At 48.0% G+C, this 16,542-nt stretch overlaps 1 protein-coding gene across 4 annotated transcripts in view; it reads left to right on the top strand.

Moving 5' to 3' along the window:
- Positions 1-16,542, top strand: part of LOC116985669 (transformation/transcription domain associated protein) — a 173,802-nt gene that overhangs the window by 138,803 nt on the left and 18,457 nt on the right. For all 4 annotated transcript variants that reach the window (XM_033040549.1, XM_033040552.1, XM_033040550.1 and 1 more), the window contains 5 exons: positions 3,994-4,195; positions 4,976-5,140; positions 9,359-9,449; positions 13,336-13,535; positions 13,898-14,159. In XM_033040549.1, coding sequence (XP_032896440.1) covers positions 3,994-4,195; positions 4,976-5,140; positions 9,359-9,449; positions 13,336-13,535; positions 13,898-14,159 — 920 coding nt within the window. The remainder of the gene's footprint in view (positions 1-3,993; positions 4,196-4,975; positions 5,141-9,358; positions 9,450-13,335; positions 13,536-13,897; positions 14,160-16,542) is intronic.

The raw sequence follows: 16,542 nt of genomic DNA, 5'->3' as shown, positions 1-16,542 counted from the left end.
GAGGGATGGGGCGGGGAGAAGAAAGGAAAAAGGAGGAGGAGGAGCCCGAGGGCTGAGGGAGAGATAGGAAGGGGAGGAGACAGTAAGGGCTAACAAAATTGGGAGAATTCAATGTTCATGCCACCAGGATGCAGACTCTCCAAGCGGAATTGCTGTTCCTCCAATTTCCAGTGGTGCTCGCTCTGGCCGTGGAGGAGACCCAGGACAGAGAGGTTACTGCAGGACTTTGTGTGTAGCTGTGGTATAAACCAGCATCTGCAGTTCCTTGTTTCTACAGGTCTGTTGGTTAATCTTGAGTGTGGGAGCAAGAGTTTGCTTCACATCTTTCCCATATCCTGTGAGGAACATGAGTTGTAAGCCCTTCCCCCAGTAGTGATGTTCCACCTTCGATTTATCGATCGACACTTTATTGTCACGTGTACTTGGTACAGTGAAATTCCTTGTTTTGCATACACTGCATCAGTTTGCAAAGAGTCGCCACGTATAGGACAAAGTTAGAAAAGTATTCAATGTAGTCCCGATGGTCCCTCTTCCTCCCGAGTCCCTCTTTGTTCTTGGCGGCCCCCCACTCTGGGTCCCTCTGTTCTCTCGGCCGGCCCCCTCCTCGCTTGCCGACGGCCCTCCCCGCTCTCTGACGGGAGTGCTGCCTCAGCAGAGAGGTTGAGGGCCATCCATCCTTTCTCTCGCCTCTCCCTCGTGCTCCCCCACTGTGAGGACTTGCATCTATAACTCTCCTTCATCTTGTGCACTCTAGCTGAGTGCTGACAAAAGCTCGGCCAACTGAAGCGAGCTCACTTTGACGACCAGCTCAGATTCCTGGCCTTGCTTGGGAGTCGAGCTGTCAACTCTTTGATGTGCCAAGCTTGGAATGCACTTCCTTGTCTTTGGCTGTCCTTTACGTGTGAATAGTTGCAAGCTATCAAGGAGAAATTACAATGTGGCCTCTGTTCTTTGTTGATGCTCTTCGCACTTTGTATGTGCAAAAGGTTGCTCACTATCTTTTGTTTTTTCCTCCCACCCCTTCACGCTCCATAATTCTTTGTGAAAGCTGTATTAAGTACATTTGTTTTAAATGTTGACAATTTGCAGGCAAAACCAAGGCACAATACTGTCAGAACTGCAAATGGGTGGAATCAGACCCTTCAGCCCAACTTGCCCACACTGACCAACATGCCCCCTGCCCGCACTTGGTCCATATCCCTATAAATCTATTGTATCCATGTACCTGTCCAAATGTTTCTTAAATGTTTATTAGTACCTGCCTCAACTACCGCTTCCGGCAGCTCGTTCCAAACACCCACCACCATTTGTGTAAAAAAAAGTCACCTCTCAGGTTCCCATTAAATTCCCCCCCCCCCCACTACCGTAAACCTGTGTCCTCTGGTCCTCGATTCCCCTACTCTAGGCAAAAGACTGTGCATTTACTCAATCTATTCCTCATGATTTTATACACCTCTATAAGATCACCCCCACATCCTCCTGCACTCCAAGGAATAGAGTCCTAGCCTGCTCAACCACTCCCTATGGCTCAGGCCCTCGAATCCTAGCAACATCCTCGTAAATCAGCATCCTTGTGTATCTTCTCTGCACTCTTTCCAGCTCAACAACGTCCTTCTCCACAGCTGCCTGACCCACTTGGTTACTCCAGCATTTTGTACCTTTCTTTGGGGAACCAGCATCTGCAGTTCCTTGTTATCACATTGGTGTCCAAGTCATTTATATATACATCCCAAACAGTCATCCCCCAACTCCCCATTCCCTGCCTGATGCACGCTAGCATACTCCCTAATTTGAGGAAGGACATTCTTGCTATTGAGGGAGTGCAGCTTAGGTTCACGAGGTTAATTTCCGGGGTGGCGGGACAGTCGTATGATGAAAAACTGGGCTTGTATTCACTGGAATTTAGAAGGGAGGGGATCTTATAGAAACATATAAAATTATTGTGGAATTGGACACGCCAGATGCAGGAAATATGTTCCCGATGTTGGGGGAGTCCAGAACTAGGGGCCACAGTTTAAGAATAAGGGGTAGGCCATTTTGAATGGAGATGAGGAAAACCTTTTTCACACAGAGAGTTGTGAATTTGTGGAATTCTCTGCCTCAGAAGGCAATGGAGGCCGATACACTGGATGCATTCAAAAGAGAGTTAGATAGAGCTCTTAGGGCTGGCGGAATCAAGGGGTATGGGGAGAAGGTAGGAACGGGGTACTGATTGTGGATGATCAGCCATGATCACATTGAATGGCGGTGCTGGCTCGAAGGATCGAATGGTCTACTCCTGCACCTATTGTCTATGTATGTATGTAATTCAAAATGGCCGCTACATGATACAGTATCGCGGAGGAGAATGATCTGTTGCCAATTTTCTGAGTAGCACTTATCCTTAATTGGAGGTGTTGATTTGAAAGTGCAGACCTGTAATATGAAGGCTGTTTTGTGGCTATTTTCAGCAGAGCAGAGACTCCGTAGTTTTGCATCGTTAAATACTCATTCACCCTCACAGCGAGGGGTGGAACTTGGTGTTCAAATGTACCTCATATGTTGTCAAAGGCAAAAATGCTAAGTAATAATTAAAGCTTATGTTTTTCCCTTGCTGCACTTAAATACAGCCCTACACAGGGGAGGTATTGCTAAACTCAGTGACTCTAGGTATGCTGGCATTCTCTTCCAGCGAGTACAATGAATTCACTGTCCGCAAGGAAAGTGTGTGGCACGGTGGGGCAGTGGTAGAGTTGCTGCCTTACTGCACCAGAGGTGTGATCCTGACTACAGGTGCTGTCTCTGCAGAGTTTGTGCTGTGTGTTCTCCCAGTGACCGCATGGATTTTCCCCCGGTTGCTCCGGTTTCCTCCCACATTCCAAAGATGTATAGATTTATAGGTGAATTGGCTTCGATTGGCGAAGATTGTAAATTGTCCCCAAGTGTGTTGGATAGTGCAAGCGTATGGTCGGCGCAGACTCGGTGGGCCGAAGGGCCTGTTTCCGCTCCGTATCTCCAAACTAAACTAAGCAAAGAAATTGTAGAGAGTTGTGGACATAGCCCAGACCATCATACAAGCCAGCCTTCCTTCCATTGACTCCATCTACACATCACGCTGCCTCAGCAAGGCCAGCAGCATAATAACGGACCACTCCCTCTTCTCCCCTCTCCCATCAGTCAAGAGATACAGAAGTGTGAAAATATATGACTCCAGATTCAAGGACAGTTTCTTCTCAGCTGTTATCGGGCAGCTGAACCGTCCTCAATAAGAGTGCAGTCTGGACCTCCCATCTCCCTCACTGGAGATAGACAAAAGTGCTGGAGAAATTCAGCAGGTGCAGCAGCATCTATGGAGCAAAGGAAATAGGCAAAGTTTCGGGCCGAAACCCACTGGAGACCTTTGAACAATCTTTAATCGGACTTCAATGTTATATTCTTGCTCTAAATGTTGCAGCATTTATCCTGTATCCGTGCACTGTGGTCGACTTGATTGTATTCATGTATAGTCCTTTCCTTATGACTCAATAGCACACAAGCAAAAGGATTTCACAGTATCTCGGTACACGTGACAATAATACTGAACTAAACGGTTTGAAGAAGTGCCCTGACCCAAAACGTCACCCATCCTTTTTGTCCAGCGATGCTGCCTGACCCGCTGAGTTACAGCAGCAATTTGAGTATCTTCGGTATAAAGTAGCATCTGTTGTTCCTTTCTACTCATAAGTTCATATGTTAAGTTGTAGGAGCAGAATTAGGCCATTCGGCCCATCAAGTCTTACCCCCCCCCCCATTCAATTATGGCTGATCTATCTTTCCCTCGCAACCCCAATTTTCCTGCCTTCTTCCCATATCCCCTGACACCCAAACAAATTTAGAATCTATTAATCTCCATTGACTTAAAAATATCAATTGACTTGGCCTCCACAGCCTTCTGTGACATAAACTAAACGTATGATGTGTCCTGAGTTGTTTTTGCCTACAAACATTCCTTTTCCTTGTGTTTTTGTCGCGCAGGTCGGAGGAGGCCAACAAAGCGTTCTCTGCAGCTGTGCAGATGCACGATGTCCTGGTTAAGGCTTGGGCCATGTGGGGAGATTACCTGGAGAACATCTTTGTGAAAGAAAGGCAGCTCCACCTCGGTGTCTCTGCCATCACCTGCTACCTGCACGCCTGCCGCCATCAGAACGAGAGCAAATCGAGGAAGTACCTGGCTAAGGTGAGACCATGGAAAGCCCAGTAACCTCAGCGCTATAAACCATGCCAGACACAAACCATGCCAGACACAGGAGTAACTGAGCAGGTCAGGCAGCATCTCTGGAGAACGTGCATTGGTTACATTTTGGGTCGGGGCTCTTCTTCAGACTACTTCCGAAACGTCTCCGCAGAAGCTGCCTGACCCACTGAGTTACTCCAGCAATTTGTGTCTATGCTATAAACCAGTTTTTGTTTAAATACTACAAGCCATATCTTCTGATCATGTGGCTTAACCTGGCTGGAAACCCTCTCTCCAGATCTCAGCTTCAAACTGTAGGAAGATTTTTGGTAGATCCGCTGCCTCATACCACCAGCGACCCGGGTTTGATGCTGACCTCGGGTGCTGTCTGTGTGGAGTTTGCACGTTCTCCCTGTGATCGTGTGAGTTTCCACCGGGTGCTCCTGTTTCCTGCCACATCCAAAAGACGTGCAGGTTCATTGGCCTCTGTAATATTGCCTACAGTGTGTAGGCAGTGGATGAGAAAGTGGGATAAGACAGATCTAGTGCGAGCGGGCGATCGATGGTTGATGTGGACTTGGTCCATGCTGTATCTCTAAACTAAACTAATTATATCTTTAGAAAGTGTGTAGAAAGGGACTGCGGACTCCGGTTTGTACAGAAGATGGACATAAAGTGCTGGAGTAACTCAGCGGGTCAGGCAACATCTCTGGAGAAAAGGAATAGGTGGCGTTTGGGGCCGGGACCCTTCACCAACCTCTAACTAATGCCTACATTTCCCAGGTCCTTTGGCTGCTGAGCTTTGATGATGAAAAGAACACGTTGGCAGACGCTGTGGACAAGTACTGTATCGGTGTGCCTCCCATCCAGTGGCTGGCATGGATCCCTCAACTCTTGACTTGTCTGGTCGGCTCAGAAGGCAAACTGCTCCTCAACCTCATCAGCCAAGTACGTACATGTTTGTAAATGGGTGCATTAGTTCGCAGTGAATGTACGAGGAAAACATCCCAACGACTTGCCCAATAAAGGGGGGGGGGGCATGGTGGCGCATCGGTACTGTTGCTGCCTCACAGCGCCAGAGACCTCGGTTCAATCCTGACCACGGGTGCTGTCTGTACAGAGTTAGTGCGTTCTCCTGGTGGTCGCGTGGGTTTTCTCCGGGTGTTCCGATTTCCCCCCACAAATCAAACAGGTTTGTAGCTTAATTGGATTTGGTAAAAATTGCCAATTGTCCCTAGTGTGTGAAGGATAGTGATGGTGGGTGCGGACTCGGTGGGCCGAAGGGCCTGTTTCCGCGCTGTACCTCTAAAGTCCAAAGAAAGCTTTGCTGTTTTGGGGATGAACATTATTACAATTCAAGTCTATTTGCTCAACATGCTGCAAGTTACTGAAAAGAAATTGGAGAAAAAGAGTCATATTTATTCCTTTCCATTTTAGCCTTTCGTGAATTTGAGGGATAAAAAGGAACAGGAGTGTTTGAACAGGGCTAATGTACAAAATAGGCATCTGTGCTGATGTCTGTATGAATAATTGGTGAGATGGGAGCTACCCAAGAACCCATTTTTCTGCATTGACTGGCCTACTGTGCAGCTTAGATTAGGTTTAAATTCCCTTTAATGTAAAAGATTAAACAGTTGTCTAATTACATTTAAGGTGATTAAAGGATTCATTGCTTGAAGTACTTTCTCCGTCGGGACTGTCCATAAAAATAAGGAGCATAACCTCAGAGCCAAATTGTTCATAGAGAGATGAGAGCATGAAAACAGGCCCTCCCAGTGCCTGCCGTGATCAAATACTAATCCTCGCCTCACCCGTTCCTCCTACATTGTCAGCAACTCATTTCCCCCCCCCTGATTCTTCCCAACACCAGTGCACTGAGTACAGTAAACCTACCAACCCGCACGTCTTTGGGAGGTTTAGTTTATAACTGCCAGGTGTACCGAGGTACAGTGAAAAGCTTTTTTGTTGAGTGCTATCCAATCAGTGGAAAAACTAAACATGATTACAGTCAAACCGTCCACAGTGAACAGAAACCAGGATAAAGGGAATAATGTTTCGTGCAAGGTAAAGTCCAGTAAAGCCCAATTCAAGATAGTCCGTGGGTCTCTAATGAGGTGGATAGTAGCTGAGGACGGCTCTCTAGTTGGTGATAGGATGGTTCAGTTGCCTGATAACAGCTGGGAAGAATCTGTCCCTGAAACTGGGGGTGAGCGATTTCACACTTCTGTACCTCTACCTGATGGGAGAGAAGAGAAGGAGTGACTGGGGTGAGACGAGTCCTCGATTATGCTGGCGGCCTTGCCGAGGCAGCGTGAAGTGTAGAAGGAGTCAATGGAATGGGAGGTTGGTTTAGTGTGATGGTTTGGGCTGCGACCACCATTCGCTGCAATTTCTTGCCTTTCATGGGCTGAGCTGTTCCCAAACCATGCTGTGATGCATCCCGATAAAGTGCTTTCTACCGAGCATCTGTAGAGGTTGGTGAGGGTTATTGGATGATTAAACTCCTGGAAGAAACCGATCCAGTCACAGGGAGAACGTGCAAACTCCACAAAGGCAGCATCCGAGGTGGTGATCGAGCCTGGGTTTGGTGTGGCAGCAGCTCTCGTGGCTGTAGCACGGAGCTGCCTCAGCAGAAAACGTCTCACACGCAGGGTGACGTAAGCCTAGGATGTGGAACGTGGAACAATACAGCATGGGAACAGGCCCTTCGGCCCTCAATGTCCGTTCAGAACATGATACAAAGACAAACTAATCGTATCTGCCTGCACATGATCCATATCTCACCATTCCCTGCATATCCATGTGGCTATCTGAAAGCCTTGTAAACATCCCTATCGTATCTGCCTCCACCACCAACCCTGGCAGCACGTTCCAGGCATCCACCATCCTCTCTGCTTAATAAAAAACTTGCTCTGCACATCTCCTTTAAACTTTGCCCCTCTCACCATTAAGCTATGCCCTCTAGTCTTGGACATTTCTACCCGGGGGGGAGGTTCTGACTGTCTATTCTTTCTTTGCCTCTCATAATTTTATACACATTTCCCTCAACCTCTGATGCTCGAGAGAAATAACGCAGGTTTGTCCGACCTCTCCTTGCAATTAAGATAGACACTGTGCTGGAGTAATTCAGGCACTGTGCAAATGCTGGAGTAATTCAGGCACTGTGCAAGTGCTGGAGTAATTCAGGGGGACAGGTAGCAACTCTCGACAAAAAGGATGGGGTCAGAAAGAAGAGTCCGAACCCGAAACGTCACTCATCCTTTTTTCCCCAGACATGCTGCCTGGCCTGCTGAGATACTCCTGCACTTTGTGTCTTTCTTTGGTACAAACCAGTATCTGCAGTTCGTTGTGTCCACTCTCCTTGTTGCTAATACACTCTAATCCAGGCAAAACATCTTTCCCCAGCCCCCATTTAGAAAAGATAAATGGGCATTTGTGAACTGAGATAGATAGACTGTTATTACAGTTTATGGAGGGTAGATGTGGTTATCGAGATGAGATATTACTTTGTTGAACGGCAGAGCAGGATCAAGTAGATGAATACTTTCTTCCTCTGGCAGGTATGTACAGTCATTACAGTGGCGTAGCTGGCAGAGCAGCTACCTGGTAGCGCCCGAGACCAGATCTTGTTTCTGATCTGTGAAGTTTCCACATTCTCCCTGTGACCGCATGGGTTTCCTCCCACGTCCCAAAGACGCGTGGGTTTGTAGGTTAATCGGCCTCTGTAAATTGCCCCTCGTGTGTAGGGAGTGGATGCGGAAGTAGGATGATGTAGAACTAACATGAACGGGTGATCGGTGGTCAGCGTGGACTCGGTGGGGCTGTTTCCATGCTGCAGCTTTCAATTCATTTGTGTTCACTCTGGGAAGCTAGGGATGAAAGATGAAAAAAAAATTATCAGCAAAATTCAGCATTTCGTCAGCAATTGCAAATCCTCCATTATTGCCTGTTATTTTTCTTATATACCTTAAGTGGCCATTTTGCGCTGTGGTTCCAGTGTTTGCAGTGTATGGGATTGTTCTGTAATAGGTAAAAACCAGAGCATAATGTTGGGTCCACAGGGAATTGTGGCCTAATTTAAGGACTGCTTGATGTCATTATGGCTTTCTGTTTTTCCTTCACAATTATCTGCATGACTGCTGTGTTGGTACTGATATCACACAAGTAGTAAATTGTGCAGAAATATGATGGCTCGATTTCACCAATTAATAGCTGACAGTTTTTGTACAGTTTTGTAATGTTTTTATCGAAGGCATAACTTCCACATGAAAGATTTAGTTTTAGTTTTTAGTTTTAGAGACACAGTGTGGAAGCAGGCCCTTCGGCCCACCCAGTCTAAGAAACAGTTTTAGTAACACTTAAGAAATATTTAGACAGGCTCATGGATAGGATGGGTTTAGAGAGCTATGGGCCAAATGCAGGCAGGTGCAGATGGGGCATGTTGGTCGGTGTAGGCAAGCTGGGCCAACGGCCTGTTTCCTGGCTGTGTGAATCTAACGGGGTTGGAATGAATTGTGGACAGAAAGAGTTTGAGTCGGCGCTGACCAACAATCACCCACACACTAGTTCTATCCTACACACTATTGACAGGACAGTTTACAGAGGCCAATTAACCTATAAACCAGCACGGTCTTTGGAGTGTGGGAGGAAACCGGAGCAGCCGGGGAAAACCCACGGGGTCACGGGGAGAACGTACAAACTCCGTGCAGACAGCACCCGTAGTCAGGTCTCTGGCACTGTGAGGCAGCAACTCTACCACTGCCGCCACAGTGCCATGCCTATATTGTACTAGTCGTTGGGACATTTTCCTCGTGCATTCACCCAAGATCTACCGCTGCGCCGCCGTGCCGCCTTCAAACAGCGTAATGACAAGCCATCTCTTGAAATTGGTGATGGATGGCCCTCTGGGTTTGCTAGGATGTCACTTATCGGCCGACAGTTCCCATTGTCATTGTACCCTGTGAATGATCAATGTGATTGTAGGTGACCTTTGGACTTATTCTCTCCGGTAATCCCGCTTGGTTTGCCTCATTTTGCGATCACGTGGTGCATGAAATGTTACAATTCAGCGCGCCCTTGTCGCTGAAAATATTGAAGATATTTCCACGGAAGGTGGCGAACTAGTTGATTTAATTGCAGCGCCGTGGGTTTTTTTAATCTCCTCAGGTGGGAAGAGTGTTTCCCCAGGCTGTCTACTTCCCAATCAGGACGCTCTACTTGACCCTGAAGATCGAACAGCGTGAGCGATACAAAAGTGGTAAGATTTTTGCTAACGTGAGCTGCCTTAATCTCTTCGCTGTTGTTTCCAGAGCGAGTACTATCACAGCCTTTGGGCATTTAGGATAGGGGTCTTTATTCCTCCCCCCCCATCTCCCCAACAGCCAACATTGCTCTTGAGCGGAGGAGATGTATAAATGAAGGTCACAGCAGCAGAAATAGTCCCACTCTATCTACTCCCAACCTCCATGCCTTCAGGGTCTTTCAATTCCCCCTTTGCATTACATCCTTTGGAAAATTCAACACAGTAATTCAATTTTCTGGATTTAGGTGTGAAGAATATGTTTCAGCTGCATTTTCAGGCCTGTCTAATCACATCGTATATATACCCCGCAGTGCTAATGCTCATTCTAATTCCAGCTTTTGTCTCAAAGCTTTGGTCTCGTATTGAAACAACAACTTGATAATTAATGGCATTCATCTCTGGAAACGTTTGAAACAGGCTGTGATGCCGGGTTAATGATTATTTGATCAGTTTCCAGCGTTGGTGCAGATGCTCTCTGTATTCACAAGTAAGCCAAAAGAAAATGTAAGCAGATCTCAATGTGATTCAGGTGCGATGTATTTTTTTTTCCCCACTGAGATATTTTCGATGCAAGCATAATGTATAAACATATAAGCAACCGCCGTCCCTTGGTGGGTCCAGGACAATTCCTTTTTACACACTCCCCCCCCCCATTTACGCTTTCACTTCACTCACGCAGCCACTCGCACTCACACATAAAACTCTCACTCACCCCACAATCGTTCTTACCCATAAAAAGCTGGAGTAACTGAGCGGGGACAGGCAACATCTCTGGATAGAAGGAATGGGTGACGTTTCGGGTCGAGATCCTTCCTCTGACTCAAGAAGGGTCTCGACCCGACACATCACCCACTCCCTCTATCCAGAGATGCTGCCTGTCCCTGCTCAGTTACTCCAGCATCTTCAGTGTAAACCAGCATCTGCAGTTCCTTCCTACACAGTCATTCTTCATATGCTCTTCCTGGGTCTCCAACCCACCGGATTTGATCCGATTGGGAAAGATCCTCCGACTGCCGCGGGGTATCCCCTTTCCTTTCCCTTTGTCTTTTCCTTCCTGGCAATCACTATCCCCATTCAGCGCCATAATTGCTCTTCCCTTTAGTACACTGACAGGATCAGGTCCAAGTTTTAGACATGAGGAACTGCACATGCTGGTTTTCCAAAAAAGACACACAATGCTGGAGTAATTCAGCAGGTCTGGAGAACCGGACATCTCTGGAGAATGTGGATAGTCGACGTTTTGGATCGGGCCCTTTCTTCAGACTGATCGTAACGGGGGAGAGAGAGAAGACAGCTATTCTGGCTTTCTCTCCCCTCCCCTAGTTCAATCAACGTGAAGAATGGTCCGGACCTGAGTAATGGAGCAGAAAACTGCAGATGCTGGTTCACACTAAAATACTGGAGTAACTCAACGAGTCAAGCAGCATCTGGAGAACATGCATAAGTGACATTTCAGGTTGGATGTAAAGAGGCGTTCCTCCTACCCATGTTCAAGCAGCTCTGCTGCCTGACCTGCTGAGTTACTCCAGACCGTTGTGCTCTACGTGGATTCCTTCGTCCATGTTGAGTGAGTCGAGCAGCATCTCTTGAGAACATGCATAGGTGACGTTTCAGTCCGGATAAGAAGAGGTGTACCAACCCAAAACGTCACCGACCCATGTCCTCCAGAGATGCAGCCTGGCCTGCTGAGTTACTCCAACATTTAGTATTCAACGCAAGATTCCATCATTGGAGATTCCTTGTGTCTCTAAATGTATGACTGATTCGTGGTTTTCCTGGGCTAGAGTTCAAGTGGTTAATAAATTATATTTTGTGTCTGGTTTATACATTCACACAGAGCAATTGACAGTTTAGCCCGAGGTGTGTCTCCCTACTTTAATCCTCCACATGCCGAAGATAGATCTTCAGCACCCTTTTATCTTCTGGAGATTAACTTACTTAAGTGACTACAGCTGGATTCTGAAAGCAGAGAAGTCTTTTAATAATTCCTTTGTATAATCGGCGTTGCCCTTTATTGTCAGTGAGGCGTAGTGGGCAATGAGAGCAAGTTGCTCTCGTGTCAATGGAGCTAAATAGGTCAGCAATAGAGAACGGTCTGCTTTGCAGGGAGGGAAGGCTGATGTCTTTCTGGGAGAAAAAAACAGCCAGATTGAAGGAACATTAAATCTACTGATAAGTGCTCTATAATACTTACTGATCAGTTTAGTTTTAAGATGGGAGGAAGGAGTCTTGACCATCAGTGCCGGCTCTGATTTGTTCTGTGTCTTTTCATGCCTCTACTTCCCCCCCCGCCTCAATCTGAAGAAGGGTCTCGACCCAAAACGTCATCTATTCCTTTTCTCCGGAGATGCTGCCTGACCAGCTGAATTACTCCAGCATTTTGTGTCTATCTTGAGCGTTGAGTTCAGTTTAATTTACTATTACAGCATGGAGACAGGCCCATCAGCCCATCGAGTCCACGCCGACCATCGATCGACCATTTACACTAGTTCTATGTTATTCCCAGTTTCGCATCCTACACACTAGGGACTCCGTACAAACTCCACACAGGCAGCACCCATAGTCGGGATTGATGCCGGGTCTCTGGCACTGTGAGGCAGCAACTCTACCACTGCACATCTGTTGCTCAGATGAGATCTCAGGAGAACGTTTTTTTTTATTACACAGAGGGTGGGGGAAACAGATGCAATCACTATATTTAAGAGGCATTGAAACAGGCGTAGGATGACACAGTGGCACAGCAGTAGTGTTGCGGCCTCATAGCGACAGAGACTCGGGTTTGATCCTGAACTCGGATGCTGTCTGTGTGGAGTTTGCTGGTCTTCCCTGTGACTGCGTGGGTTTCCTCCAGTGGTCCAGCTTCCTGCTACATCCTGGAGACGTGCACATTTTTCCTGTCAGAACCTTTGTTTGACGTAGATAGGGTAGACATTCAGAACCTATTTTCGACATGCATATGGTAGACGGAACCTTTATCCCCACATTGGACAAATCAAATACGAGAGGGAATAACTTTCAGCTGAGAGGGGCAAAGTTCAAAGGAGACGTGTGGGGCAAGTTTTATTATGCAGAGGGTAGTGGAACGCACTGCCAGGGGTGGAGGCAGATGCGATGGTGGTGTTTAAGAGGCTTTTAGATAGGCACATGGACATGGAGGGATTTGGATTATGTGCAGACAGATCTTGGCATCACGTTCAGCATTGTGGACCTAGACATGCTCGGATTCCTGGATTGTGGACACTCCTAGGACTGGACTTTGGACAGTTTGTGTTTTCTGTTATTTTAAACGTTTCCAAAATTGTGGCGACTGTACATTTGTGGGTCGTGCAAAAGGCTTTCGCTGGGCTGTGCATGCGTGATGATAAAGAAGACAATTTAGCAGGATGAGGGAGGCAAACTTACCGATTAGTGAAAGGCCTGGAGAGAGTGGATGTGGAGAGGGTGTTTCCACGAGTGGGAGAGTCCAGGACCAGAGGGCACAGCCTCAGAATAAAAGGATGTAACTTTAGAAAGGAGGTGAGGAATAATTTATTTAGTCAGAGGGTAGTGAATCTGTGGAATTCATTGCCACAGACGGCTGTGGAGGCCAAGTCATTGGATATTTTTAAGGTAGAAATTGACAGATTCTTGATTAGTACGGGTGTCAGGGGTTATGGGGCAAAGGCAGGATACTGGGGTTGAGAGGGAGAGATGGATGAGCAGTGATTGAATGGCAGACTTGCTGGGCCGAATGGCCTAATTCTGCTGCAATGTCTTATGAACATAAACTTGTGAAGAACCATTGAATGTCCTGTTCCCGTGTTGTACTGTGCCACATGTCGTGTCTCTCTGTGTGTTGCAGACTCGGGCCAGCAGCAGCCGGGCTCGGTGGGCACCCAGTCGCACTCGGCCTCGGACCCGGGGCCGATCCGGGCCACGGCGCCCATGTGGCGCTGCAGTCGCATCATGCACATGCAGCGGGAGCTGCACCCCACCCTCCTCTCATCCCTCGAGGGCATCGTCGATCAGATGGTGTGGTTCCGCGAAAACTGGCACGAAGAGGTCTGTCCTATATTATATAATATATATCTGTCTCATTCTTTCTCTCGCTCTCTCTCCCCAACTCTCTCTCCCACTCTCACTCTCTCCGACCCTCCCCCACACTTGTCGTCGTACTAGTTTCACTGTCGTACTGCTGAGTTTCACTGGGTGGCGCAGTGGTAGAGTCGCTGCCTCACTGCGCCAGAGACCCACACACTAACTCTATCCTGCACACTAAGGACAACACCCATAGTCAGGATTGAACCCTGGTCTTTGGCACTGTAAGGCAGCAACTCTACCGCTGCGCCACCGCGCCGCACAGGTTGCTGAGGAAAGATGCCGCTGATATTCTGCCTGAATGTCCACGTGTTTTCTGTGCGTAGGTGCTGAGGCAGCTCCAGCAAGGACTGGCCAAGTGCTACTCCGTGGCTTTCGAGAAGAGCGGAGCCGTGTCCGACGCCAAGATCACGCCGCACACCTTGAACTTCGTCAAGAAGCTGGTGAGCACGTTTGGGGTGGGCCTGGAGAACGTCTCCAACGTGTCCACCATGTTCTCGAGCGCAGCATCGGAGTCGCTGGCCAGGAGGGCCCAGGCCACTGCCCAAGACCCCGTCTTCCAGAAGCTGAAGGGACAGTTCACGACAGGTGAGGACTACGCGTCTGCTTGCCGCGTTGACCAGTGTATGTGCCGTGTTTTGGCAGAGCGCTGGTATGCATGTGGGGCCGGCAATGTCTTCCTGAGATGGACACACAAAGGGCTGGAGTAACTCAGCGGGTCAGGCAGCATCTCCAGACAACATGGATAGGTGTAGGAAGGAACTGCAGATGCTGGTTTATACTGAAGATAGACACAAAATGCTGGAGCAACACAGAGGGTCAGGAGCATCTCTGGAGAAAAAGGTACAGGTGACATTTCAGGTCGAGACCCTTATTCCGATTGAGAGACAGCGGAGGGAAACTAAATTGCTGTGGAACCTGCAATCACACACTAGCACTGTCCTACACACCAGGGACAATTTACAGTCTTTACCGAAGCCAATTCATCTACAAACCTGTACGTCTTTGGAGCGTGGGAGGAAACCCGAGCACCAGGAGAAAGCCCACGCGGTCATGGGGGGAAAGTACAAAATCCGTACAGACTGTGAGATGCTGTTACTCCTGTTTGCGTTTTTGCGGGCCTGGGTTTGCCCTGCAGTCATTATCCGCTGGACCTGTTCACAGGAGGATAGCATTCGAGCCCACGTCCTACTGGTGACCAGTCTGTGGCGCTGACAGTCAGGGTCCTCTGTAGTGAAAGTGTGTGATGCTGTGTGGGGCAGCAACTCTACCACTGTGCCACAGAGCTGCCCATCAGTGGTGACGTATTGTCACACGTACCTAGGTACAGTTTTGTATTGTAGTGAATTATTCTACTGTTGTAATTATCCCATATTGGGGCGGCACAATAGTGCAGCGGGTAGAGCTGCTGCCTCACAGCACCAGAGACCCCGGTTTAATTTTGACTTTGGCTGCTGTCTGTGTGGAGTTGGCACGTTCGTCTTTTACCGCGTGGATTTCATCCGGGTGCTCCGGTTTCATCACGTGTACCTGGGTACAGTAAAATTCTTTGTTCTGCATCCAATAAACAAGGTGACAGCTTCATCTGGAGCCGACATAGTTACAAAAGGACTCATCGGAGTCATGCTGGTCGCTCTTCATTCTCGCTGCCCTCCCCCCGTCCCGCCTGGTCCCCCTTCGATCTCGGATCCTCCCCGCCGCCAGGTCCATCTCTGTTCTCCGCGGCCCGTCGTAGGCCTTCTCTCCCACATCTCCAAAGACGTTGGGGTTTGCAGGTTAATTGGCCCTCGGTAAAATTGCCCCAAGTGTGTAGGGAGTGGATGTGAAAGAGGAGAACCTCAACACTACCTCTGAAAATAACTCAGTACACAGACTGCAGCAGCAAACACAATAACAATTAACAACCACCGTCTCTCTCTGCTCCAGCAACTCCACTTAGTCATTAGTTCCCCCCAGAAGCCAGCTCTCCTTGATTATAAACGTCCACTCGCATGTTTCAAAGCTATTAGCCTGGATTGTTTTTGTAGCTCAGCTTTTTCTTTTCACTGCCTTGTTACTGTTGCATGCTTTAACTTAAATGGGATTATTAAAACAAAATTAGAGCAACCCTCAGCCTGCAGTGTGATGCTGGAGATGGCCAAATATTAATGCTAGCTAACCTGACAAGTCTGTAATGCTCCCCCCCCCCCCCCCCCCCCCCCCCCCCCCCCACTTAAAGCCTGCTGTCAGCATTGAGCATGCCTAGTTAGGTTACAGCTGTAGAAGCTGCCATTTGACCCATCTCCTCTGAGCTATCCCTCATCCATTGCTATTCGCCTTCACCCCCAGATTCTCGTTTCCAAGCGCTAATCATTTTTTCTTTGTATAAGTCATGGCGTACAACCAATCTGAACAGCAACGGAATCCAAGCTCTTGAAACTTTAGCTTACAAAAGGAGAGCAAGGGGAGGAAGTCAATGGGCCAGGCATCATCTCAATGCTTTCTTTCTTATCACGTGTACCAAGAGAACATGCAAACTCCACGCAGACAGCACCCAAGGTCAGGATCGAACTGGGGTCTCTGGCGATGTGACACAGCAGTTCCACCCGCTGCACCACTGTTGCACTATCCTCCACCACTGAACATTTTCCAAACAAAATTGCAGTTCTTTGCACTAGATTTCTTTGCAATGTACCTGCCTATGTTTACTGGTCTATAGATAGACCCAAAGTGCTGGAGTAAATCAGGGTCTGACTGCATCTCCGAAGAAAAAAGGATAGGTCACGTTTTGGGACAGGACCAAAGAAGGATCCCAATCGGAAACATGACCTATCCTTCCTCCCCAGAGATGCTGCCTGACTCACTGAGTTACTCCAGTACTTCGAGCCTATCTTTGGTATAAACCAGCATCTGCAGTTCTTTGTTTCTACTTTATTGGTCAGTATAGTTTATTGTCACGTGCACTGAGGCACAGTGAAAAGCTTTTGTTGCG

Source organism: Amblyraja radiata, chromosome 22, assembly GCF_010909765.2.
Source record: "Amblyraja radiata isolate CabotCenter1 chromosome 22, sAmbRad1.1.pri, whole genome shotgun sequence".
NCBI lineage: Eukaryota > Metazoa > Chordata > Chondrichthyes > Rajiformes > Rajidae > Amblyraja > Amblyraja radiata.
This window is presented reverse-complemented; position numbering and strand designations above follow the sequence as displayed.